This window comes from Panthera uncia, chromosome A2, assembly GCF_023721935.1.
Source record: "Panthera uncia isolate 11264 chromosome A2, Puncia_PCG_1.0, whole genome shotgun sequence".
Classification (NCBI taxonomy): Eukaryota; Metazoa; Chordata; class Mammalia; order Carnivora; family Felidae; genus Panthera; species Panthera uncia.
Genome location: NC_064816.1, coordinates 143,649,762 through 143,677,741, shown reverse-complemented (window position 1 = coordinate 143,677,741; position 27,980 = coordinate 143,649,762). Strand labels below are relative to the sequence as shown.

General features: G+C 39.5%; 1 protein-coding gene across 4 annotated transcripts in view; it reads right to left on the bottom strand.

The window, feature by feature from the left end:
- EXOC4 (exocyst complex component 4) overlaps nucleotides 1-27,980 on the bottom strand; it is a 746,462-nt gene that overhangs the window by 674,816 nt on the left and 43,666 nt on the right. For all 4 annotated transcript variants that reach the window (XM_049643019.1, XM_049643021.1, XM_049643020.1 and 1 more), the window contains exons 4-5: nucleotides 20,057-20,241; nucleotides 8,609-8,718 (exon numbers count right to left, since the gene is read on the bottom strand). In XM_049643019.1, the coding sequence (XP_049498976.1) occupies nucleotides 8,609-8,718; nucleotides 20,057-20,241 (295 nt within the window). The remainder of the gene's footprint in view (nucleotides 1-8,608; nucleotides 8,719-20,056; nucleotides 20,242-27,980) is intronic.

Here is a 27,980-nt window from a genome sequence, read left to right as displayed (position 1 = left end):
TAAAAGCAGAAAATAATGAGGTAGAGAAAAGAAAAATAGACCTACCCAATAATCAAAACACTGATTTCTTGAAAATTAAAAAAAAAAAAAAAAACCACCCTAACACAATACACAAACCACCAGCTACTTTGATCAAGAAAAGGGGGCTAGTGCAAATAAAATAAACAAAAGGAAAAAAGAAAATTTCAAAACCATAAGAAAATACTTTAGAGACCTCTGCATAAATAAATTTGAAAAACTAAATGAAATCAATAATTTCCTAGAAAAATACAGATTAAAATTGATCCCAACAGAGACAGAGCACTTAAGGAGAGCAATTTACACAGGAAAAAAACGGAGAAAATAAAAAGCACAAACATGAAAAATGTATCAGATCCAAATGTTTTCACAGGAAAATTCCCTAAACCTTCAAACACCAGAGAACTCCAATGCTCCAGAGATTGTTCTAGAGCATGGAGAATAAAGAAAAGCTTCCTAACTCCTTCTAGGAAGCAAATTATTCCACTGAAACCAAACTCCAATATGGTGGTGGTATCATTTATAAACATTGATGCAAAAATTCTAACTAACGTATTCACAAATAGAATTCACCAGCACATTGAGAAAATAACACACCATGATCAAGAGGCATTTTTTTCTAGGTAATGAAAAACTGGTTCAATAATAGGAAGTCTTGCACAGTAAGAGATTTAAAGATAAAATAGAACAAAGTGAATAAAAGACATAATAACAATTCACAAAAGTTAAAATGGACTTTAAACATTAAGGAAAATTGTCTCAACTGACTCCTAATTGTAGAAATGCAAACTTTTTAAATATTTTTAAGCTTTATTATTTTGAGAGGGAGAGAACACGTGCACAAGCAGGGAAAGGGGAGAGAGGGAAAATCCCAAGCGGGCTCCACACTGCCAGCGCAGAGCCCAATGCGGAGCTCAAACTCATGAACCATGAGATCATGACCTGAGCCCAAATCAAGAGTCAAATGCGTGACTGACTGAGCCACCCAGGCACCCCAGAGAAATGCAAATTAAACAACACTGTGACACCATTTTCACCTATCAAATGAGCAAAACTGAAAAACTCTAACAACACAGGGGTGCCTGGGTGGCTCAGATGGTTAAGCATCCAACTTTGGCTAGGGTCATGATCTCACAGTTCGTGAGTTCAAGCCCCACATTGGGCTCCATGCTGACAGTTAAGGGCCTGGAGCCTGCTTTGGATTCTGTGTCTTCCTCTCTCTCTGCCCCTCCCCTGCTCACGCTCTCGCTCTCGCTCTCTCTCTCTCCCAAAAGTAAATAAACATTAAAAAAATTTTTTTCTTTGTTTTAAAGTCTAATAACACATTATTTGGTGAGGCTGTGAGGGAAACGAGCACTCTCACACACTCGTGGTACAATGAACTACTACAACTCTTCTGGAGAATACCAGAAATACCAAAATAAAAGCATAGAACTTTGGTATTTGGAAACACCAAAATAAAAGCATAGAACTGTATATGTGTATACATGATTAAAAAATATTAATTGCAAAATGTAAAATCAAGGCACAGATTGGCAGAAGCAAGAAACCCACTGAGAGAAAAATGGTTAGTGTCCATTTAGCTTTCCTGTATGTTAGTGAAGAAAAGAAATGACATCTTAAAGGCCTCTGCACATGATGGGCATTTTACCAAAGAGTCCTTATACATGGAAAGATTGGCATGTGTCCAACGGAGGCTAAGTATCCAGAATATATAAAGAACCCCTATGAACCAATAAAACAAGCTAATTAGCAAAAATATGCAAACGTAAAATTATAAAAAAAATAGGTAAACCACATGAACAGTTTGTAGTAAATATATGAAAAATTCCTTATACACTCTAGTTAATGAGTTATTATTTTATTTTTTTTAGTGTTTATTCATTTTTGAGAGAAAAGACTGTAGAATAGCTTCAAAATTGTATCTTTTTTTTTGTTTGTTTATTTATTTTAGAGAGAGAGACTGAGACAGAGTGTGAGCGGGGGAGGGCCAGAGAGAGGGAGACACAGAATCGGAAGCAGGCTCCAGGCTCCGAACTGTCTGCACAGAGCCCGATGTGGGGCTCAAACCCACAAGCCGTGAGATCATGACCGGAGCCAAAGTCAGACGTCCAGCTGACCGAGCCACCCAGGTGCCCCCATCAGGTATTATTTTTCAAAACTCATTTTATAAACCTATTCCATCCACAGAGGTTGAGTGATTGGTCCAGGTTCACCAGATGGTAATTATTGGAAGCTAGCCCCTTGCTGTTCCCACTCTAAAGAAGTAAGAGATGTATTTTGCAAGCCTTTCTCCCATTTCTCATCAGTCACAGTATTTTGTAATGTACAGGAAACTAATGTCTAATTTAGATGTAGTAATTCAACTATAACTTAGGTAAAAGGATGGGAGAAATGTGGAGAAAAGCCAATAATTGTAGTAAAATGTTGGTTTAAGCTTTTGGATTCTCAGTATGTCCTTTCATTTGGCAAACTGCCTTTGGAACGTTTTGACTGAGCAATTACTCCCGGGGTACACAGGCATTTCATTTGTGGCTTCTTTATTCATTTTATGCATGCTCCTGCTGGGATTGCTGTGAATATAACCGTAATGAAACTGGACTTCTTAAAGCTTTCTTTCTTTTTGGTACCAGCATAGGTTAAGCAATAAAACCCAAAGAGAGCACAAATTAAATGATTTTTTTTTCTTTCGCTGCTGTTTTCTTACGTGCATTCTATTCCGTAAAGTCTTGTTCTGGGACTTGATATTTTTCTTAAAAATTTTGGATTTGATATTTAAATTCTCTCTACATGGAATGAGAGCTATGAATCCTAACCTAAGAGGAGATGAAATTTTTTTTCCTGCAACTCACATATCTAGAATAATGAAGGTTCTCCAAAACAATAGGACACTTTTTGAGTTACTTCTGTCCTAAGGTTGGGGCCTCCCTAGGCATTTTAAATCAGTTGTTCCTAAAGAATCCTTCATTTGCTATTAAATATCTTGGTTGATTTCTATGATTAATCATAAATAGAACTGAGGACTATATTTTTATTTTATTTTATTTTATTTTATTTTTATTTTATCTTAGGGAGAGAGAGAGAAAATGGGAGAGGAGGCGGAGGGAGAGAGAGACTCTTAAGCAGGCTCCACACTGAGCGTGGAGCCTGATGCAGGGCTTCATCCCATGACCCTGGGATCATGACTTGAGCAGAAATCTAGAGGAGGATGGTCAACTGACTCAGGCACCCATAGCTCTAGCCGGCCCCTAGAGCTGAGGACTATATACAAAGGGGCCAAAATAGAATTATTAGTTCAGGTATTTATAAATGTAAAAATAAAGCAAGGACAGGGTTTGTTAATTAAAATACATTTATTACACATGAGTATTATATCATATATTAGAGATTAATGTAACCATCTTCAGGTACTTCCCATTAGATTAATAAATCTTAATAGTTTTCCGTATTTAATTCAGATTCTTTAAAGAAAAATTACAGGTATAATTGAAGGCCCCTGTGAATACATGAATTCTTTCCCAATTCTTTTCTTCTCTCTTCTACCCTAGAGGTAACTACTGTTTTGAAATTGTTCTGTATCTTTGTCCTGTATGTTTGCACACTTTTACTGTTTGTACGTAAATGTGTATGTTGTATATTTGTAAATATAGAAACAATACATGTGGTTTATATATATATACATATATTTGTGTATAAATGTTATATATTGTGCATGTTTATATATACAAAGTATATTATTTTGAGTAGAGCTTAAATAAATTGTATAACTTGATTTACATGTTTACTTGATTCGAATTTGTATACTTTAATTAATTTGCTTATAATTGTATAATATGATATGTATCATTTTACTGCTTGGGTTTTAAACTCAACTTTGTATCTTTTGGGTTTTCTTATGTTACAGTATAGCTCTAGTTTATTAGTTTTAACTACTGTATAGTATTTCATTATATAATCACAATTTATCCATTCTTCTATAGATAGGCAAGTTATAAGTTTGCAATGTGTCATTATTAGAAACCTTACAGGAATGAGTATGTCTGTACATATTTCTGTAGGACAGAATTTCCCCAACCACTGATCTCTTGGGAATGGGTTGTAAATATATCTGAGATAATGGGCCCTTCAGCCTTCGGGCGGGTAACTAGGTGGGTCTTGGGGAAATCAGAATCTCTAGACAAGTTCTCTTTAGCTACGTGCCGCCACCTCCCTTTACCCTAGTTGTACTATACAAGTCATTGTGCTGTATAAGTTATTTTGCATATGTGCCATAATGCCTAAAAACTGAGGAAGCCCAACTCTTGGGGGGCCACGTGTGTTATATATGTAGAGGAATGTTGGTGCATTTTAAACTTCATTTTCCAAATAGCTTTTTATTTTATTTTAATTTTTTTAAATGTTTATTTATTTTTGAGAGAGAGAGGGAAAGCATGAGCAGGGAAGGGGCAGAGAGAAAGGGAGACACAGAATCTGAAGCAGGCTCCAGGCTCTGATCTGTCAGCACAGAGCCCGACATGGGGATCGAATTCACAAACTGTGAGATCACGACCTGAGCAGAAGTTGGACGCCCAACCGAGCCACGCAGGCGCCTGCCAAATAACTTTTTAAAGTGATTGTGCCAATGTAGATTTCTCTGACCTGTGCATGAGCTTTTGTTTCTCTCTTTCTTGCCCTTAAAATTGGCTTTGTTAGACTTTTAATTCTTACAAGTGGATTTTGATTTTTACAAATCTGACAGGCTCTGTGTTTTTATTTTTTTCAGTTTGTTATTTTAGTTTGCATTTCTGAGGTTTCTAGTGGTGTTGAGAATATTTCCAGGTATATGAACCATTTGGGTCTCTTGTAAATTGTCTATTGTTTCCCTGGTTTTTATTAGGCCATTTCTTTTCCCTATTACTATGTATGAGAGTTAAATGGATGCTAATCATGTTTCTGTTTTTCTATCCATCCCATGTAGTTAGTTAATCGATTTCATTAGTTTCTGGTTTATCCCTCCTGTGTTTCTTATACCTCTCTTCCAGGAAGAGAAATTTTACTTCAGATACTCTCTTATACTTGGCTATTTTCACTTTATAATATATCCTGGAAATCACTCCATATTAGTTTATATTGATAACTTAAGTATTTACTTATAACTTAAGTATTTACTAGACTGAAAAAGGATAGATATGAAAAGAATCATCATGATAATGACAACACTACCTGCCCTAACTACCTCAGGGGACTGCTGCATCAGTTGCACAATGCAACATGTTTTGCAAACTATAACATGTAAACCATTAGAAAATCTCACATAAGTCACTCACATCTCTGCCTCTAAATAAGACACTTGAAAAATGACTAATTTGCAAACTATCAAAATTCTTGTTTAATTAATAATAATCTGAAAGTCCTTAAGAATCACCTCCAACCCTGATTTACAGCACCCCAACGAGAGATCTGTTCTATCCAGGGATTCCCTACTGGAACTTCCTCTATAAAGATGTCAGTTCTAGTGGATCACACCCTCAATCCCACTATTTCACAAGCTGAGAAGGCAATTTTAAAAGCCCATGTTAAATTCCCTGCTGAAAATGACTATTCCTTCCAGGACTGACTTGCAGGGCACTTTGCAAATAGACTCACAGGACTTACTGTTCACTAAGAATAAAAAAATACCTGCCCTTTATTTATAGTGTATTTCATCAGCCTCACACTTTTATATGTACTTAGCAACATTCTGTGCAGTTCTCTACATAATTTACATCTTCTTCATTTATACAACCCCCTTGAATAATGTGACCCAGATTAATATAGTCCTAAAGACTAGGACTGCAGTGATTTAAAAAAAGACTTCACACATAATTCCAAGAAAGTCAAAATTTTACATACTGGCTCCTCAAGGCGACTCAAGTGAAAACAAGCAGTACAGAGTATGGTAAGCAGAGTAGTTGTTCCCAAAGGCTATCCATGCCCTAATTCCCAGCATCTGTGAATGTATTACATGGCAAAGGCGACTTCGTAGATGTGACTAAAGCTAAGGACCTTGAGCTAGGGAGAGTGGCCAGAATTATCCAGGTGGAATCAATCTATCACGAAAGCCCTTAAAAGGGGGAGGAAGAGGCAGAAGGGAAGCTCAAAGAGATGTGACCCAAGAAGTAGGTGAAACACACTGTCTCTGGTTTGGAAAAGAGGGAGGAAGAGGTCAACAAGTCTGGGAAAGCAGCAGCCTCTAGGAGCTGGGAAAGGTGAGGAAGAGGGCCTCCCCGAGGGCCTCCAGAAGGAACACAGCCCAGGGAGACCCATACTGGGCTTCTAAGCTACAAAACCGTAAGCTGGTCGTGGTCATTTGTTGGGGTAACAAGGGAAAATTAATGCCCAGAGCATACCTACCTCTCTGGCAGGAAAACGCACTGGTTAGAAGAGCGTATTCTGGACTCCAGCTCCTCACTTGAAATCACAGCTCTACTACTTGTCAGCTACGTCAACTTAAGCCAGTTACTAACCCCCCCAATGCCTCAGTTCTTCTCAGCTGTAAAATGGAGCCATTATAACAGTACCTACCTAGAAAGACTGTTAAAGGACTGAGCTAACCACACGAAGCACTCAACATACCATTTGGCACACAAGTAGGCCCTAAACGTGTCTTAACTACTACTGGTATACATCTCCACCAGTAATATTTCGACCACCTTCTCTTTCGGTCACCCACAGAAAAATCAGGAGATCAAAAGTCCTAACCGGTCAAAGAAACGAGCCCTTGTAGAAAGAAAGGTTTGTAGCTTATGTACAAGCAGTCTCCATGACGGTCCCAGCTCCACTCAGACAACATCCGGCTCTTCAAGCGTGGTCCCCAATAATGAAGAACAGACCGCTGAAGTCAAAGTGTCACCACGAACTCCACTAAGTGAGAAACGCTAACTACAGGACCTGACAGAAAAAGTGCCCGTCAAAGAGCTGTCTTGTTAAAAATAATAGATGGAGCAAAATTAGTTTCTACTTAAATTTGCCATAATTGGCATGTTTTCAACTTACTTGCTATTTGCACAGTGCTTTTCATTTGCAAAATGCCTGCCCTATCATTTCTTCATAAACAATTAAAATTTTTGTTACATGACCGTTGATTCGGCAACATTTACTTAAATCGATATAACCAGGCTAAGCAATGATAATTCACATTATAAACATAAGAAAATATAACAGCTGATAATGTCTCCTCCAGGTAGAGGGAAAAATCCAAATCAAAAGTATAAATATATATTGTGTTTCATAATTCCACATTCTACAACAGCTCAAAGCAGTGTCAAAACTCAGAGAACAGCAACACTACAACAGACAGAGGAAGAAAACAAAACTTCTTAGCTCCAGGAAGAGGCTTGAGCACAAACCTTGTAAAGTGTCATAATAAAAATAAGTGTTGGGGTTTAAAAAAAAAATCATTAAGTAGACTAACAGTAAAATCTATTATGAAATAATTTCTACACTTTTCCTACAGTAAAAGCAATAAACCTCAAGATTCCAAGCCTAAATAACCCTAAAACTTAATTAAATGATATTTTAAAAGGTAATTAAATATGCTCCAGCAACAACAATATATAGTCAGGCTCTCAAAAGAAACACTTTCAATTAGTTACACAAAATGTATTGACTGAATCCAAATTATTTTTCTACCTTTCTACCTTTTCATTATTTCAAGCTCTACAGGACTATAGAAATGGTAAGAACTGATTTATACCTGCAAAGCCTACGATAACCAGCATTACTCATTCCTTAAAACGTATTGAGGACTTTAGCTATGACAAGAAGGCACCTGTGGGACATCTCTCAAAAACACCCCATCTCCTTCGCCTCGATCCAGAAATGCAATAGTTGAACAGCTCTTTGCAGAGACCCAGAGGCAATCTGAGCCAAGCTAAGCTGAACCCTCCAATGGAGCAGGTCTGAGCCATCCCAGAAGAATTCCCCTAAATCTGCATTAAATTCAAAGAACTTTAAATATAGGCTAAAATGGCTCTCCTTTGTCTTACTCAACAGAATAGTAGGTAGCCCAAGAAGAAACATGGTTAGTTTGCAGCTATGACCTCAAAGTGCATTAATATGTATGAGTGTGTGTGCACACCCACATGCAAGCACATATGGAAGCGGAGAGGCCACTGGAAGGTACAAGGAACCAGTATAGAGGACACACAGGATATAGATCACACACTCAGAAGCTCTCAAGAACCAGACGGGCAATGTAACAGGTTCAGCAGCTGGGTAAAAGCTAACAGAAACAATAGAGGTTATAAAAAAGAAGAAGAAAAAAAAGACAATGCATCGAAAAGCATTCAAATTCAACTTCAGAAAAACAAACCGTGCTCGTCAAATAAAGCATAACTACATCTGGATTCAGGAGTCAGGCCAGATTCAGCTGCCAGTTTTCAAAGCTGAGAATGCAACAGGCCCAACCAATCATTTCCTTATTCCCTCTGAGGGTGGCAAAGAGCTCATCAGAGACTCCAAGGCACTCACCCCAGGACCTCCCACCCCTGACTCCCCAGACTTCCCCAGGTCTTTGCCTTACTGTAGTATTGTGAAAAGAGGCTAAGTGGCTAAAGAATTAAAAGCTTACCACTTGAGCTTCCAGGAGTAGAAAACTGAGAGGCATCGAGGAATTTTCGAGGAGTAGGAAGGTTGGTAACATCAATCAGAGGAACGGGAGAAGCATCTTTTATAAGGGAGCTAAAAGGGAAAGGTAGAGTAGTTAGTTTCCACTTTCTCCAAAACCAACTACATGCCCATCTCTTAGCCCTTTCTTTTTGTCATGAGCCCTCTATCTCCACTGTGACTTCAAAGGTCTCCCAAGAGTATTTCCAGTGGTGATTGCTATAGAAAGGGGGTTAAAGATACATTCTAAGGGTTCTAAGTATTCAATTTTTTATTGTCTTACTTCACTGCTAGGTTTAAAAACATTAGTGTAAGTATATTCTGGATCATCTGGATGACTACCTTACAACCAAATTATGCCATGCAATATCAGCACCCTTTGTTGTTTCTGTCTTAAAATTAATCTATCAGCAAAGGAAGATCAAATGTCACCATTTCATGATAACTGAACAAAGGTTTAAGTAGTTAAGCTTTGTTGAACCTGTGTTTTCCAGCTGGAGTTTTTGATATATTCTGGGAGTTCACTACATTCAGCTTTCTTTAAAAGAGGTTCATAAATTTCATCAAATTGAGAATCACGACAATAAAAGATGATTTAAGGAACTCAAACAGCTTAATTCAGTATCTGATTACCCATTTCACCTTTTCCAAAAAGGCCTAGCACCTCATCTTAATGATTAACTTTAAGCATCTCCAAAATAAACACATTAATTTTAAATGACACAAAGACTATAAAAAACAATTAAATTTTCAAGTTAATTCCCACTTATAGCCATCTGTTAAGTGAAAGAAGTAGGCAATTTCAAGGCAAGTAACACCTGTGTTCTACTCTCAAGAAACTGAACCATCTATGGTGCACCTGGATGGCTCATTCAGAAGAGCACGCAACTCTTGATCTCAGAGTCGTAAGTTCAAGTCCCACACTGGGTGTGCAGATCATTAAAGAAATAATAATAAACTTAAAAAAGGAAGGAAGGAAGGGAGGAAGGGAGGGAGGGAGGGAGGAATAAACTGAATTATCTAACATTCTGCATCTACAACAGGAAAGCTTCTCCAAGTTCCAAGGGTAGACAGGTCAAAGCCACAATTCTCACCTCTCTCCAGTCCCATAAACAACATCAGCAGTAGCAGTGGCAATCTGGCTAACCATGGAAGTGACCCTCACAGTGGTTGTAAACAGACGGCAGGCAGAGCCAGGGCGTGGGGACAAGACCACACCTTAAGGAAAGCTGTCTCCAAATGGGACAGGAAGTCGCATGCTTTTTTAACATCTGCACCCCCCCAACCCACAGTGACATATCCCTATCTCCCTCTCATCACTCCTTTTGGGTCCTAAGTACTAGGTATTTTTGTATGTGTGTATTTTTAATCTAATAAATGTATGCATGTTCTTCCAGAAAACTCTGAAAAACAAACTTCACATTAAAGGGCAAAATCATCATTTCAGGTATTATTTTTAATACCTGCGGTATTAACATGTGAGCTGTTGTCCCAGGCCTGTGGATAAGTGACAGTTACTAAGTCCTCCCTTCTCACTGACTACAGGGGAAGAAGGAACCATTGACTCAAACAAGTCTTCCGCATCTAAGTGCTGGGCACAGGGTTCAGTGCCAAGGATGCAAGTACGAACACCATACGAGCGAAACCAAACTTAGCCCATTTCCAGCTGCTGGAACTGCTTGCACACTAACATCAAACCTCAAATGTAAGATATAAAAGTAACAAAGATAACATTTACCTGGAATTAAATGGACATGGTTCCTATAAACCTTTTCCTCCAATATAAAGCTATTAATCTCCTGTTTACCTCAACTATCCTAAGAAACAGAGCCTTCAAACCTAGTGACTGGTCACAGTAATTTGTCTGTTTATAAAATCAATTAGAGCATAGATTTACCCAGTCATCTTTTACATACCAACTACTGCTCTCGTCTCAGTTTCTCCCTCAATTACCTCACCTCATCCTCTTGCCCGGATTTACTCACAATTGCAAACCTAGCTCCATACGCCTCCCTGCCCTGGATACAGGAGGATAATCACCGATGTTTACAGTGCTGCTACCCGGTATTAAGAAAAAGTCCATTCCAATTCTAAATGATGGGAAAAGTATATAATACATTTCATAAATATTTCCATAACAAAAATGGACAAGTTATTTTTAGAGCATTGATAAATGAAGGTATCAACTAACAGGAAAGTTCAGGTGTATACCTGGGATACATGAGGCGGTAAAGTTAGTACCTACTTGTGTGCAGTGATATGTGTCTACATGTGAGTATAATACACCCTTCTACAGACACAGATGGGCACGAGCTTCACTCCAGACTAAAACCTACAATTATTTTCTCAATTTTAACCCAAAAATATGTTCTCAGTTAAAAACAGGGTAATAAGTGGCATGCCATTTTAACTCTGGAAAACATAACCTACTGACTTTATTATGAGAGCCAACAGGACTCTCAAACTCCATCAATACATTTTTAGAAAGTCAATGGACTGCAAAACTATTTTCATAGACTCGTCTCTCTAAGATTTTCCCCTGGGCTTCAATTTTCTCCTTTGTGAACACTAACCCAAAGGCAAGTAACTCTGGAAATGACTTTTGGTTTTTCTCTTGTTCCTTTACGAAAGGACTTAGTCTCAAGAGTTCAAGAGAAGCGAGTACACCCACTCGTTCAGTAACTAGAGACATGAAGCACCACAGAAAGGGAGGTTATTATAGAACACGGCCTCTGTTTCCATTTCAGAAGAAATAAAGTTGAGCAAGTATTAGAACCTCCAAAGAGTTCGGAATATCTCTAAGGAAGTATTTTTGAAAACAAAAAATAAAATCAAAATTAGATTGTTCTTATCAATTTCGTCATTCATATGAATGCTCTGAACTGCTTTATGTTGAAAGAAACATCAGAAGCTATTTTTCTTTTTATACATATAGGATTACAAATTTTTTTATGTTTACCTTTCAGACAGAGAGACAGAGACACAGAGAGAGAGAGACAGACAGACAGACAGACAGAGAGCGGGTGTGGGGCACTGAGAGGGAGACACAGAATCCAAAGCAGGCTCTGTCAGCACAGAGGCCGACGTGGAGCTCGAAGTCACCAACTGTGAGATCATGACCTGAGCTGAAGTCGGACGCTCAACAGACTGAGTCACCCAGGCGTCCCCTACAAATTTTTATTTTAAATATATTTAGAATCACTCGTGGCTGAGCTGTCAAAGACAGCTGACATACACAAAATCCTTTCCGGCATAAGACAATACCCCCACAATTACTAACTGCATGTTGTGATTGAATGGGGTTTGCCATTGACTAACCACCTGGTGGCAAACAGGAAAACTATAAAGCAAACTCTACCAAAAACATTCCCTACCACCGTAACCCTAAGGACTTTCTGGCCGCTAACCATCCATCCATCTAGTAAAGACCTATTTATATGTGCTTGACTTTAATACACCATGAAAAGTTTGGGTTTTGTAGCGTTTTTTTTTTTTTTAAGAAGGATTAGAAGACCCAAAAACTTATTAAACATTTGCTTTTTTATTAGAACTTCCTTCCACTCCTTCACTTAACAGTATGTCCAACTACGGCCGAATTTCACAGGGGCGGCTCCTATGGCTGATTTTAGTGTCAAACTACAACTTGACAGAGGTGAGCCGAACTTTAAGTTGTAAATCTAGTAACGACTAGGTTTGCCTCTATAACCCCAACGCCTGGCACAGTACCCGGCAAAGAGCAAGGGTTCGTAAAAGTTTGTTAAGTCAAACTGAGCTGAGAAATAGCTGTCCACGATAATATGCCCTTAGTCAGAAAATGTAACTGAATAATGAAACAGGGGAATGGCTGGCAAAGTAATTCTCTGTCGTTCTAAGATCGGCCTGAACATATGGAAAGAATAATGAATGATTCAGAGGGTATAAAAGTCAAAAACAGTAATGATCTCAAATGACAGATCAAGAGTGAAGCCATGTAATACAAAAAAAGTGAAACTAAAATGTAGGCAGAGGGAAAAAGAAGAGAAAAAGAACTGAAAGATAAAAAAGAAAACAGACAAAAAAAGAAAAAAATTAACAGACAAAATAGGAAATAAATAACACAACAGGGTCCAGCACTTTCCTTATGCCCCCACAGACAAATATGGACACCAAAATCCATGGGGCTGAAATCCATGGGGCTCTCTATGAGCAAGAGAGCATCCAAGGAAACAAGGTCAAATCAGGTATTAAGCCAGGATGCAGAAAGTAAATGGATTAACTTAAAAAATAACTCTTTATTGCTCATCAGTTTATGAAGGTATTATAGGTTTTTAAAATATATATTAAAAAATAATCTAATTATACTGTAGCACTTTCCAAAACAGTTAACAGCAAAGAGTCTATCTGTCCATCCATCCCTACCCCCCCCTACATATACACACACTCATACATACAAAAACGTACACATGCTCTTTTTCAACATTATTTGGATCATCCTATATAGAATTTTAGATCCTGGTTTTTCGTTTCAGCAGCAAACATTTTACTATTTCATTAAAAGTAATCTTCAGAAGCATCATCAATAATTATATTACTACTGAAGTAATAATACATGCTCATGATGGATACACTCACAGTCCTGAGGATATGAACTAAGTCCTTATTTCCTATTTCCTATCTACCATTTCCACTTCTCATAGCTAATTCCTTTTATCAGTGTCAGTATTATCCTTCCAGGAATTTTCTTTATAGAAACATACATTTGGGGCGCCTGGGGGGCGCAGTCGGTTGAGCGTCCGACTTCAGCCAGGTCACGATCTCGCGGTCCGTGAGTTCAAGCCCCGCGTCAGGCTCTGGGCTGATGGCTCAGAGCCTGGAGCCTGTTTCCGATTCTGTGTCTCCCTCTCTCTCTGCCCCTCCCCCGTTCATGCTCTGTCTCTCTCTGTCCCAAAAATAAAAAAAAATTAAAAAAATTAAAAAAATTAAAAAAATTAAAAAAATTAAAAAATACATAGAAACATACATTTATGTCTACATATAAAGGATACATATTTAAATATATATTCTCTCAATTCTTACACAAATAGGTTCATCCTGTACACACTGTTTTTCAATTGGCTTTTTTTAGACCCAATAATGTATCTTAGAAATCTTTCCCTATCTGCACAGAGATCTTTCTCGTTTATTTAAGAATTACATGGCATGGATACGCCATAATTCATTTCACTATATGCCTCTTGATGAACATCTAAACTGTATTTTTTTGTTGTTGTTCTTACCAACAACATTCCAATGAATATCCTTTTACATATATTTTCATGATATGGTACTATTTTGTAGGATATGGGCCAAGAAAGCCTCCTCCACATACATTCTCTTAATTTTTCTAATGCTAGTAAAGTTTTATCATGTGATTTTTAAACTGAGTTAGAATTTTTCATATATAATAACAAGTAGGCATCTAAATTTATTTTTCTTTAGCCAAATGTCTCAACGCTAATTTCTAAGCAGCCATCATTCCCTCTACTTACTTGGATTATTGTTAAAAAATATTAAAGTTCCATATATCCTGTGTCTGTTTCTAAATTCTATTTTGTTATACCAATCTGATTTCCTTTCTTTTTTTTTTTTTTTTAAACATTTACTCATTTTTGAGAGATAGAGAGTGACTGTGGGAGGGGCAGAGAGAGAGGGAGACACAGAATCTGAAGCAGCTCCAGGCTCCAAGCTGTCAGCACACAACCCAAGGCAAGGCTTGAACCCACAGAATATGAGACCATGACCTGAGCTGAAGTCGGACGCTTACCTGACTGAGCCACGCAGGTGCCTCCCCAATCTGATTTTCTATTTGCATACCTGCACTGTTTTGATTAGTTTGATAATACATTTTAATATTAGATAAGAAAAGCCTCCCTTAATACTGCCCTTCAATTTTTTTTAAATAGTTCTTATTTACTTATCCTTCTATGTGAACTACAGATCTGACAATTTCAAAAAAACCCAACTGGGATTTAACTGGAACTGACATCTTTGAGTTAAGAATGTGGAAGTTCTCTCCATTTATTTAGGTCTTGTTTCATATCCTCCAAATACCACTTTTATTATTTTTTCCATGGAGCCATGTAACTTCCTTTTATTACACCTACTAGTTGTCTATTTCTACTTCAAAAATACGTATGTGCCCAGGTGCCTGGGTGGCTCAGTTGGTTAAGCAGCTGACTTCGGCTCAGATCACGATCTCACAGTTCGTGAGTTCAAGCCCCTCATCGGGCTCTGTGCTGACAGCTCAGAGCCTGGAGCCTGCTTCAGATTCTGTCTCCTTCTTTCTCTCTCTGCCCCTCCCCCTCTTGTGCTCTGTGTCTGTCTCTCAAAAATAAATAAACGTTAAACAAAAAATTTTTTAAAAATATGTATGTGCCTTCGGGTGATTTTTTTTGTTGTTTTCTGTGAGAGTAGACATTTGTTGTTGGGTGTTTATGTGTTTGTTTCTGGATACCAGCAGTTAGAACAGTCTTTGTATTTGGAAAGACTCTCGACTGTCTAGGTCAATGCAAAAAAGAAAGAGGGCCCAACTTCCTACTGTACCAGCTGAAGGAGGCCAGACATGTCTCAGGCTCAACAAACTGGATGATTCTACCCAGGACTTCAAATCCTGAGGAGATAAAGACAGATGCAGGGACACTTACAGAACACTGGCACAAGAATACAAACTCCAGCAGCTGCAGGCATGGTGACAAAGACAACAACCCAACCAGCCCCTTCCCTGGGTTTGTCAACAGGGTGTGCTCAGCTGCTTCATCTCTCCTGGTCCCTCCTGGGTGTTAGAGCCTGACTGCACAGCCTTCCTTCCCTTCGGCTCTATGACCTACCGCCTTACCACTTTCCACTTAATTCCCTTCCTTGTTTGAGTTATCAGGATTGATTTCTGCTACTTGCAATCTAGAATATTAGCTAATAAATCATCCTTGTACTAGAGAATATTTTATTTGCTTCCCCTCTAGTGATTTTCCATATAGAAGTCTGTAGGGGCGCCTGGGTGGTTCAGTCGGTTGGATGTCCGACTCTTGATTTCAGCTCAGGTCATGATCTCGCGGTTCATGGGATTGAGGCCTCTGTCGGGCTCTGTGCCGACAGCACAGAGATTGCTTCGGATTCTTTCTCTCCTCTCTCACGTGCTCTCTCTTCCCAAAATAAATATACAAACATTAAAAAAAAAAAAAAAATCTTGGGACGCCTAGGTGGCCCAGTCGGTTAAGCATCCTACTTCACCTCATGATCTCATGGTTTGTGAGTTCAAGCTTTGCATCGGGCTCTGTGCTGACAGTTCAGAGCCTGGAGCCTGCTTGGGATTCGGTCTCCCTCTCTTTCTGGCCCTCCCTTGCTAACACGGACTCTTTTCTCTCACTCTCAAAAATAAACATTTAATGGGGCGCCTGGGTGGCTCAGTCGGCTAAGCGGCCGACTTCAGCTCAGGTCATGATCTCACAGTTTGTGAGTTTGAGCCCTGCATCGGGCTCTGTGGTGACAGCTCAGAGCCTGGAGCCTGCTTCAAATTCTATGTCTCCCTCTCTCTCTGCTCCTCCCCTGCTCACGCTCGGTCTCTCTCTCCTTCAAAAATAAATAAAAATATTTAAAATAATAATAATAATAAACATTTAAAAATTTTTAAAAATTAAAAAAAAGACATCTTTAAATATACATATCTAGGTTAATAAACACAAAATTAAGTTAAACATTTTCTCCAATTATTCAAATCCAAAACAACTTCTGACTTATCTTACACAAGAATTCACCACTCCTTTTTATCTCCTGACTGTCCAAATTTCCCAGTCTCTAACATAAGATAGGGATATAATTCCTGTTTATTAGAGAGTATTCTTTTACCACATAGACCTTTTTCAAAAATAGCTTCAGCTTTTATTTTTGATCTTATAAAAATGTATTTGTCAGTTTTTTATATGCACATTTACATATTTAATGGTGTGTGGTCCTTACAGTAGTTTCAAACCACTACAACTTTAATGTTGTCCAGTTGCTGATTGTGGTTTGTATCTTAGAGTTCATCTTTGCATACTAGTTCTTTTTGTTGTTACTTTATATCTGAGAACATCTTGCTGCTGCCCATGCTTAACAGTGTCCACTTGGCTGGGTATAGAAACCTTTGGTCCCCATTCTTCCCTATTCAACACTTTGTAAGACTCTGTTCTGCTGTCTTCTGGTATTTTGTGTTCAGCAAATCCTGGTGATCCTGATTTTTGCTCCTCTTTACCAGGCCTGGGTTCAATCGTATAAAACAGAAAACTCATTGGGCACCTGGGTGGCTCAGTCAGTTAAACATCCGACTTCAGCTCAGGGCATGATCTCACGGTTCATGGGTTCGAGCCCCGTGTGGGACTCTTTGCTGAAAGCTCAGTGCCTGGAGCCTGCTTCAGATTCTGTGTCTGCCTCTCTCTCTGCCCCTCCCCCACTCGCACTCTGTCGCTCTCTCAAAAATAAACAAACATTAAAAAAATAAAAAACAGAAGACTCAAAACAGCAGTGGCCTGAGCACAATAAAAAAATTTTCCTCCCTCTCAGAGGAAAGATGTAACCCATTCAGACTATAAAGGAGGATCCATGCTACTACAGAGTTCAGGATGTGCTTCCATCCTCAAGGTCACCTAGTATCCAAGATAGCTTGATGGCACCAATCCACGTCCTTGACAAGAAGTAAAGGAAGGCAAGGGAAGGGTAAAATAGTGAGTGTACCAGTTTGGCTGGCACCTTTAGAGAACCTTCCTAGGAGCCCTGATTCAAAAGCTTGCAAGCAGAAGTCTCCCGAACCACCTTTAGCTATGTGGGAGGATGGGAAATACAGCCTGTGAGCTGCCAGGAACAAAATAAGGGTTGTCATGAAAATTGAAGAAGGGCCAAATGGATATCAGGTGGGCAAATAACTCTCTGTCACAGGAGACAACAATTTTTCTTCCTAGTCCTCACAGAATTTTTTTACAATTCATAAATATCTCCTGATCATATCTAAGAACAAGATTTTTCATTCATCTTACCTTAAATCCTTGTGATTTTCAGACCAAGGTCTTTTTGGGTTTTTTTCTCCTGTTTAAGTCGGCTTCTTTATTTACATTGTAATTATTACCTGTTTCTCCCTGTATCCGTTTCCTAGGGCTGCCACCATAAGGTACCCCAGACTGGGTGGCTTAACCAACAGAAATGTATTTTCTTACAGTTCTGGAGGCAGGAAGTCAAGATCAAGATGTTGGGACTTGGTTTCTTCTGACGACTCTCTCCTTGCCTCGTAGATGGTATCTCAGCACGAGATCTTCGCAGGATCTTCCCTCTGGGTGAGTCTGGATCCAAATTTCTTCTTAAATAGACAACAGTCATACCGGAGTAGGGCCCACCCTAATGGCCTCATTTAACTTATTTACCTCTTAAAAGACCCTATCTCCAAACTAGTCACAGTCTTCGGTACTTGCAGTTTAGGTCTTGAAGACCTAAATTTTTGGGGGGGGGGGGGGGACAATTCAGCCCAAAACACTATCATGTTAGTGTTGTTCTACAGAGTAACTAAAATCACTATTCTCCAACTTTCGCACCCACTATCTTTCTTTTATCATCCTGTCTTTATCCTCTGTATGATGAGGAAACTTTTCCCTCCTTACCACTGCTTCAACTCTTCTCCCCAGCGCTTGAAACAAACATTGAATTTCCCTACTTTGTCCCGTTTGTTCTTATATTTTGTTCATGGTTAGTTCATTCTTTCTGCATCTCTACCAATTCCATTCTTACAGCTCTCCATCACCCTCTCACAGAAGCTATATGCTTGCTGCGTACAGCCACAGAATAAGCACATTCAACAATAAGCACATATTTTGGTGGTTGACTAATCCAGGCTAGGCAGCCCAGGTGATCTCAGCTCAGTTCCACAGAGCTCTCATCCTCCTCTGGGCCTGATGCCATCCCGGCAACAGCAAAGACACAAGAGGGCATGCTCCCTGCCGCAAGCCCATTTCGAGCCCCTCTTTGTGGCACATGCTTAACAATAAGCAAAAGCAAGACCCCACCCCACCCCCCAAAAAAAATCACAAAAATCAAAGAACAGGAAATATACTTCTCTCACTACACTGGAGGAAGGAGTAGTAATTTTGAATAACCTCATCTATTACATCATCCTGTATCCTTCGAAAAACTCCAGCTTAAGCATCTTAAATTTTCCCGTTTTGATTTATAAACTTATTTCAAATAAATGCTCTTCTCTGAGACTTCAAGGTAATGCTTATTCTCCCTTATGTTATAGAATACTTTCACAGAACCCAGAGTATTTTTGGATTTTTTTTTAGTCCTTACATGGGAAGGAATCTATTCATACCTGCTATTTACCACCACACACTGTGGAAGGAATTGCCTTAACACCGCCCCCACCCAACACTACTTTCCACTAAGGAACTAACATTCTATTCAGATACAGTGTTGAAGTTACTTCTCGGGTACATAACCCTCAGCTCAATTTGTGTGCCTGGCAGAAGATTTTCTAGTGCCCATCTGCGGAAACGAGATAGAAACTTCTCTTTCTGTCAGGGTCTTGGACTAAATTGAAGCATCACACACAAAGTTGGCAATTTTTGTCTGAAGAGGATAGGACTTCAAAGGCTTCCTTCCCAGCATGCACTGCTTCCAGTGCTCCGCTTGTCTGTAGCTGGATGAAAAAGTACGAGCACATGTATTTCGACAGGTACGGCTCAACTGCCCTCTGAGATCTGAGAGCTATTTTCAAGGAACGCTGGAAGGACTATGACATGCACAGCTATCTGATACATGTTAATAACGTCAGTAGTCTACTGTCTTAACTGTCTTAAGACCTGGTCTTACTTCCTACCAGGTCTAAACTAACCCAGTGAATTTCTTGAGTCCACACCCAGGCCCTTAAGTACAGGACTATGCTACGATCAAGCCCAGGGATAAAAGAAAAGTGTTCTCTCTGAAGCTCCCCTGAACTATTCCAGAAAGAAGACTGTCTACAGCTGAACACGACCCCTAAGTAACAAAGAATCTTATAACTTGAGTCCATACACATATTTCTTAATTAGGCCAGCTGTGCTGTATAACTTAAGGATCTTTTTCTCTCCCTTGTGAGATGTACCAGAGTATCTCTGATCCAGTACACAGGCCCACAGTACATGTTTCTTATCCATCTTTACATAAAAGGGTCATAATAAGTGTGCAATGAAGGAATGAAGAAACTCGGGATGACAGCCTTTCAGAACATGGAGTATTTGCTCTTACAAAACCATCTTATAGTTTCAGGGACAGTATGTTGAAAAGTAAGAAGCAAAACCAAGAAGCAAATCAAGTACAACAGTCTTCTGGGAAACAAATAATGGTCCTTGAACTTCTCCACTGCCACAAGACACTGTAGCGAAGAGGCTCTTTAACCAACCTCACTCTCCCTTTCTCCTTGTTACGCTGCACAACTCGGCTGGTGGATTTGATGTACAGGTGCCGGTGCAGTTCATCTATGAGAACCAAGTGGAGGTTCATCTTCTTGCTGTGAAGCTCCAGCCTCAGGTCGCTCAGTCCTTCCACCTGGAGCAGGGGGCCCTCCAAAGACTCCACTGCTGACACCTGAAGAGAGAATAAAAAATGATTAAGTGGGACAACTACAAAACCTACCAATATTAGAAACACAAGAGACTATTTCTAAAAGAAAAAGAGAATTTATATGAACCCTACCAGCATACATCAGACTTTGAAGAGTATAACGTGGTTAGGCCTAGTTGTGCCTTTGAAGGTGCACCATCTAAGAGGAATAGTGCTGAAGGAAACAATCTTGTTAAAGATAAACATTTGCAGCAACGTGGATGGAACTGGAGGTATCATGCTGAGTGAAGTAAGTCGGTCGGAGAAGGACAGATATCATATGTTTTCACTCATATGTGGATCTTGAGAAAGTTAACAGAAGGCCATGGGGGAGGGGAAGGGGAAAATAAACAGTTACAAACAGAGAGGGAGGGAGGGAGAGAAACCACGAGAGACTCTTAAATACAGAGAACAAACTGATGGGGAGGTGGGGGAGAGGGGAAAGTGGGTGATGGGCATTAAGGAGGGCACCTGTTGGGATGAGCACTGGGTGTTGTATGTAAGCCAATTTGACGATAAATTAAAATAAAAAAAGAATAGAGGAAAATTTTTCACTAAAAAAAAAAAAGGATAAACATAAAGGCATCTAAAGCACCACAGAGCTGTATGTATCATTTATTCCCACACACACTGCCTGTTAACAGACACAAGTGTGATGGCCTCCCCGACCACATTATGTCATTCATTTCCTCACAAGAAGTCCACATACTAATGACTGAAATCAACTTTTAATCACATTTAGCTTTTTAAGACTAAGACTAAATAAAAGCACACTACATGAGGGGCACCTGGGTGGCTCAGTCGGTTGAGTATCCAACTTCGGCTCAGGTCATGATCTCGCGGTCCGTGAGTTCAAGCCCCGCGCTGGGCTATGTGCTGACAGCTCAGAGCCGGGAGCCTGTTTCAGATTCTGTGTCTCCCTCTCTCTCTGACCCTTCCCTGTTCATGCTCCATCTCTCTCTGTCTCAAAAATAAATAAATGTTGGGGCGCCTGGGTGGCGCAGTCGGTTGAGCGTCCGACTTCAGCCAGGTCACGATCTCGCGGTCCGTGAGTTCGAGCCCCGCGTCGGGCTCTGGGCTGATGGCTCAGAGCCTGGAGCCTGTTTCCGATTCTGTGTCTCCCTCTCTCTCTGCCCCTCCCCCGTTCATGCTCTGTCTCTCTCTGTCCCAAAAATAAATAAAAAACATTGAAAAAAAAAATTTTTTTAAATAAATAAATAAATAAATAAATGTTTAAAAAATAAAAATAAAAAATAAGAAAAGCACACTACGTGAATGTCTAAATAATTCTCACTGTGATCATGAGGCAGAGCTTGGTTAGCCTAAGTCTACATGTGTGCCTACATACAGACAGGCTCTTGCTCGCTCTTCCTCGTACACACATACACAGAGGTAAATGCATTTTTGACATGAAAGCTACGAGCAGAAAATAACAGTCATCACCTCTCCTTGACCTGATCCAGTTCGACAGAAGAAATGGGATATGAACGGTGAAGAGAAAATAAACTACAGAGAAGGAAACGCTCCTGGTGTGAAGTGCAATTTGGGAGATTTTAAGACAGAAAAGATTGGATGAATAAAAATGGAATAGGAATACCTCCAACAAATGAAGATGAGGGCCTCGGGGAGTGTGGAACAACTCACTTTGAAACCAAAGTAGTAACTGTAAAGGGGGGGAAATAAATATGTTTCATATGATCCCATTTATCCATGGATATAAAATTATATTTGTCTTTCCATAAAGATCTAGATTTTTAAAAATCTTTTTCATGTTTATTTATTTTTGAGAAAGAGAAAAAGAGAGAGAGAGAGATTGCAAGCGGAGGAGCAGAGAGAGAGGGAGACACAGAATCCGAAGCAGGCTCCAGGCTCCAACCTGTCAGCACAGAGCCTGACGTGGGGCTTGAACTCAAGAACCACAAGATCATGACCTGAGCCAAATTCGCAAGTTTAACCGACTGAGCGACCCAGGCACCCCAAGATCTAGATTTTTAAAGAAAATAACGAGGTGAAGAATATACTCTTACTATTCCTTAGGAGAAAAATAAAAGCAAGAGAGAAACACAAAGAAGAAAATAATAATAAGGGGAAAAAATAGTTTCAAACAGAGGGAGGGAAAATAAGAGACTCTTAAATACAGAGAACAAACTGAGGGTTGATGGGGGTGGGCCGCTGGGGGGTAAGGAAAATGGGTAATGGGCACTGAGGAGGGCACTTGTTGGGATGAGCACTGGGTGTTGTATGTAAGCAATGAATCACGGGAATCTACTCCCGAAACCAAGAGCACACGGTATACACTGTATGTTAGCTAACTTGACAATACACTATATTGAGTAAAAATAAAACAAAACAAAACAAAATAATAGTAATAGTAGTAGTAGTGTAGTAGGAGTAGTAATAGAAAAGAGAGGACTACAAGCTGAACTCAGAGGGAGAAGAGCCCTACCCAGCTCCCCAAAGGGATTCCTATGCTACGACTACTCCCTGCTTAGGTTATACTTGTCAATATCCCTAAAAGGTACAGAGAAAGGCAATAACTAGTAATACTTCAAGGTACAAAGAGTGGATGTAATTAGGGAGATAAACATGCTCCTAAAAAGTAAGGCGTTTAAGTAAAGGGAATAGATAACGAAAGCCATGAAACGTATCAATGATCAAAAGTGCTGATCACGGACCTACACCAGTGCACAACGTCACTGAGGAGCACGTGGGCAGTGAATACAGAAAGTCTGGGAGCCGCCAAATACAAACCGGCCTGAGGTGGGGGAGGAAAATGCAACGGCTTACCCACAAACACAGCACTTGTTTTGTGATGTGCTATACAATCAAATGTCAGTAGCAAGTAAGTCTCCTTAAGTTAACCAAGCAAGAAGGAAGGAATGAAAAAGTGGCAAGCCCTGAGCCAGCTCTGCCCCCCGAAGCCTGCCAGTTCATTTTCATGCTGACCCATAACTGCCCCTGTGACAAGAGCCCCTGGGCCTCATGCGAGCTGCCAACAATTCCAAATGGAAAAGCAGCCTCGCAAAATGACCACTGTGTCCCCAAGGAGGAAAAACAACAACAAATTCATTTACACTTATGCTCTAAAATGGATTTTAACTCGGGTCTGTAACAGAGAAAAGAGGATGCATTAACCTTTAGTGACATCGAGGTCCAGAAAATGAAAAATAATTTGGTAAGCCACTGGCCCATCATGTAGCCTTATCCCTTAAGGTAATTAAATCCAGCTGAGATATTTAAGCTTAAAAACCACCCACTGCACATCCACACTCAATTTGTTTGTAGGAATTTGCATGAAGATTTTTAACCCAAACAGTTCATGTTCCCAAAACAAAATTATAGGATAATGTCAACTTGCAAAGCTACTTAATTGAAGTCTGTTTTTGTTTTCGTTTTTTTAATATAAGGAAAGCACTTAACACAGTGCCTGGCACATACTGAGTGCTCACTGGAATTAGACATGAGATTTTTAACAGAATCTATTTATTCTGTGGTTAAAGAAATCTCACGGGGTGTTACTAACGTGCTAATGCTACTGTTTTCAGCAAAGTGTTGTTTCCATTACAAGCATTTGGATGACAAATTTTCTGAATATGTCTTCTTGACCCAAAATACAAGTACAATTTATATATATATAATCAAGAGTAATTTTACAATTTCAAAGATTTGAAAACCATACCACAGGGAAGACAGCACGCTTATTTTTATATGAAAATACAGTGCTCCAATTTCCTGGCCTTCACTTATTAAAAGCTATAATTACGAAAGCTAGGCAAGGGCACTGTCTTCCCCCACTCTAACCTTACTGAGTGGTACTAAAACGGATTTTAAGAAAATAGTTATCAGTGCAACATGTGATCTCTAGAACATCAGTTTATAGAAACCTGGACATTTATCTTACCTGGTTTCAAGAAGCCTGTAGCATAACATTTATACATAAGCAAAACTTGGTGAGGCAGAAAACAGCCAATCCATCCAAACATCACTGATGGTCAATTCTGCTGTATGGGGGATGGGGGAAACCTGGTTTCCAGGCATTTGTTAACATTCAGGCTTTATTAGAAATCATTAAATATCTTTGGGGTGCCTGGCTGGTTCAATTGGTACAGCATGCAACTCTTGATCTCAGGGTTGTAAGTTCAAGCCCCACATTGGGTCCAGAGATTAAAGATAAAATCTTAAAAAATATCCACGTTTAGATATGCATAACTACTGGTAAAAACACAACTAAAGAGTTTTTTTTTTTTAATGTGGTCATTTTATGAATCATTTCACTGTTTCCCAAATTTAATGTCTACAGAGCACTTTTTTTTATTTAATGTTTATTTTTGAGACAGAGAGAGACAGAGCATGAACGAGGAAGGGTCAGAGAGAGAGGGAGACACAGAATCTGAAGCAGGCTCCAGGCTCTGAGCTGTCAGCACAGAGCCCGACGCGGGGCTCGAACTCATGAACCACGAGATCATAACCTGAGCCAAAGTCGGATGCTTAATCGACAGAGCCACCCAGGTACCCTTCAATTTCCTTCTAGTTTAAAGTAGGAAGTTATTATTTCATAGTTAAGTGTTCATCTTCTGCTAGCCTCACTCAAGTTGATTAGGTAAAAAGATCTAGTTTTGTGCTTTAATATGAACCACTTGAAATGTTTTGGAGGAAAGTTGGCCATTCTCAACATTCAGTTGGCTTCACTGAAGAAAGACTGGTTTATTATCATTTTTATATTATTATTTCAGTTGGGGGAGAGGAGAGACACAATGGCAACTGACATTAGTAGCCATCTAACTAAACCACCTGTCAGCTAAGGAAAATGCTTATTTTGGCAATAATGTTCCCTAAAGAAAGCAAATGTGTTGCCACTGTTGAGCCTAGAACAAGTATTTCCTTCAGGACTCTCATAATTAAATGGTTCCAAAATGTTTTATCACTTTTCAATAGGTCTGTATGCCTCCCTTAAGGAAGTACTTTTCGAGTAAGACATAACCATTCTGCAAATCTTGCCTTGGCTCAACTTACAGATGTGTATCTTTTTAGATATGAAATTAGGCTATTCCAGAGAATGGATACCCTCTCCCTTCCTATACCACCACGAGTTAAACCTGTTGAACAGACTCAACTAAGAACGCCAAAAAACCTTGGCTATGAGCAACAAAAGAAGCAGGCCTTGGAATCTGACATTTACTTGGTGCCCAGGCCACTGGCCAGCTGCCACCTGGGCCCCTGAGCTGCTAGAAGGCAACCTGTGGTGGCTTCAGCCCTGCTCCTCAAGACAGCCCTATACCCAGAAGTATCCACATAGAGGGCTCAAGGAGTCCTAGATGGGCATAAGAAGTATTCCTCTGGACGCAGAATGAGCCAAACCCACTTTTACACAAGCAGGAGAGATGTTTATCACCAAGAACTCCAGATCAATCACTTACCAAACATTGTCATTTTGCTATACCACAGTGCCCAAAGCAGTAGTTTGGTTATCAGACAGAAATTTTTAAAAACCCAAAAACCAAAACAACAACAAAAACAACAACAACACACAGCTTTAAGCCCCTCCCCCAAACAAAATCACAGTCTTTTTCATGTATTAGTTTGAAATCGGAACCTTAGGAACCTGTTTCTTACAAGTCAAAAATGATTCAGTATTGGCTGTTTCATATGGTTTAATCCAACAGTTTTAGGAGATCTGAAAGCTTTGGTGCATCTAGGACATCACAGTGCTGTTTGTAGAACACTGTGGCCTTGATAGAACCCTGTGTTCTATAGGGTTAACTGCAGCAGAGAATCTAGGAAAATTTCAACTAGCAGAATATTATATATGTGTGCGACAAAACCACAAACATGTGACCCCCAAAGGATTTTGCTGATCAAAATCCTGTTAAATATAAACTTAGTAACAACCTCCACTCGGCTTGTGTTTAAAACATGACAGCAGCCACCACAGGGGACCTATGTAGAAGATGGCTTAGACTGCTCTTCATACAAAAATGGTTAGGGGAGCGGGGGAGGGAAGTCAGGAGGCAGGGTAAGGGGCATAGAAAGCAGAATAAGGGAATGCCTGCAAGGCTTAGAGGAGTCTTCGGGGATCTATAGGAAAAACAGAATCCCTGATCCCAGCTTTACTGGAGAAGATTTGGCTCCCTAGGGTTCTGCTTTGCCACAGCCTGCAGGCCTCCGAGCTATTGACAGTTGGAACTTAAGACAGACTTCCCAAGAAAGCTGCATCACAGGAGCAAGGCCAAGCGCCTGGAGCATGAACACTTTTTTCCACCCTAAGTCCTCAGCCTGCAGCCAACCCAGTGATCCAATCAGGCAATCAAAAATGCCCATTCTTGAAGTCATCTGTGAACAGAATATTGATCAGCCCCATTCAGGTGCCCCTTCTCCCTCCAGAAACCCAATACCTATAATGCAGACTCAGCATATGCTCTCACCATTAAAAACAGGATGCTGTCTACTTCCATTCTGCTTTCATTACTGCTAGGGTTATTACATGTTTTTATTTAATAAACCTTCATCAGTTCAAATGAAGGGCTGTTATTAGTTGTGCTAACAGCCAAATGATAATGCTCCAGAGAGATATCAGTGCTTGTTGGTGCATTAGCAAAGAGAGGAGAAGGGCTGAGGTCAAGCATGTGTCAATGTAAATGAGGTGATATTAGGTAGTAAAGGCTTAATGCAATAGACTGTCGGGGAGCTAATGGAATTTACAGGATGCAGCAAATGAGATGAAGTTATTGATAAGTGAATGAGCGGAGGGGGGGCCTGTAAGATAAAGTGCTGTCAAAGAAAAGCCCATTTACTTGTGAATTTCTTCTTTAAACTATCTTCACAACTATCTTAGAAAACAAAACTCACAAGAGATCAAATGTGACTTCTGATTTTAACAAAGAGCTCATCCTACCACTGCTGTGACACATAGACTTGGTTTAAAAGCATACCATTCGACTAAGCTCTTTCTTAAGTCTTCTTTGGGGATCCCCCCAACTTCTTGGTTTTCGTTTTTTCTTAAACATCAGGGCCTTCTACCACAAATAATTCCCAAAATTTAAGCAGAAATCTTTGGGGGTTTTTTCCTCTTGTCAAGTAGGGGTGGTCAGATCTAAGATATTCCATAAGCCCAAGTCTAAAAGAATGACAGTATCTGAGAAATGAAATGTTGAGTTTTCTATTACAAGAGACATTTAAAGGCTGTCAGGACTGGAGTCCTACCCCAATTTCACAGATTAAGGAAAAAAAAAAAAAGAAAGAAAAGAGTGAGGCCTAAGGCCCAGGAATGTATTTTTCTTAACCTTTATTTTATTTTTAATTCCCAATTATAAAAATACATGATCAAGAAAACTCAAAAAACACAAAATCCCAAAGGAAAAAGATGGTCCACATTTCACTACTCAGGTAAAATATGTTTTAATCTGATTCCTTCCAAACGATTTCCATACAAAGTTTTGAAAAAGTATTATTATTTTTAAATAGGCTTTTTCCATTTGGCAATACATTGGGAACATCTGCCCATTACCAAATATATTTTTAGCATTCATACTACTCCATAAAATGAATATTCCCCAAATGATTTAAACCACTTCCCCATACAAAGTAGTTGCTATATTCTTTTACTTTCACAAATCTTTCTGTGATAATTATCCTTGTATAGATTTTTTATCACATAATTAAAATGCTTAACTCTTACCATTCTAGAAGTAGAATTCCAAGTCCAAAGTAATGCACATATTTAGGGC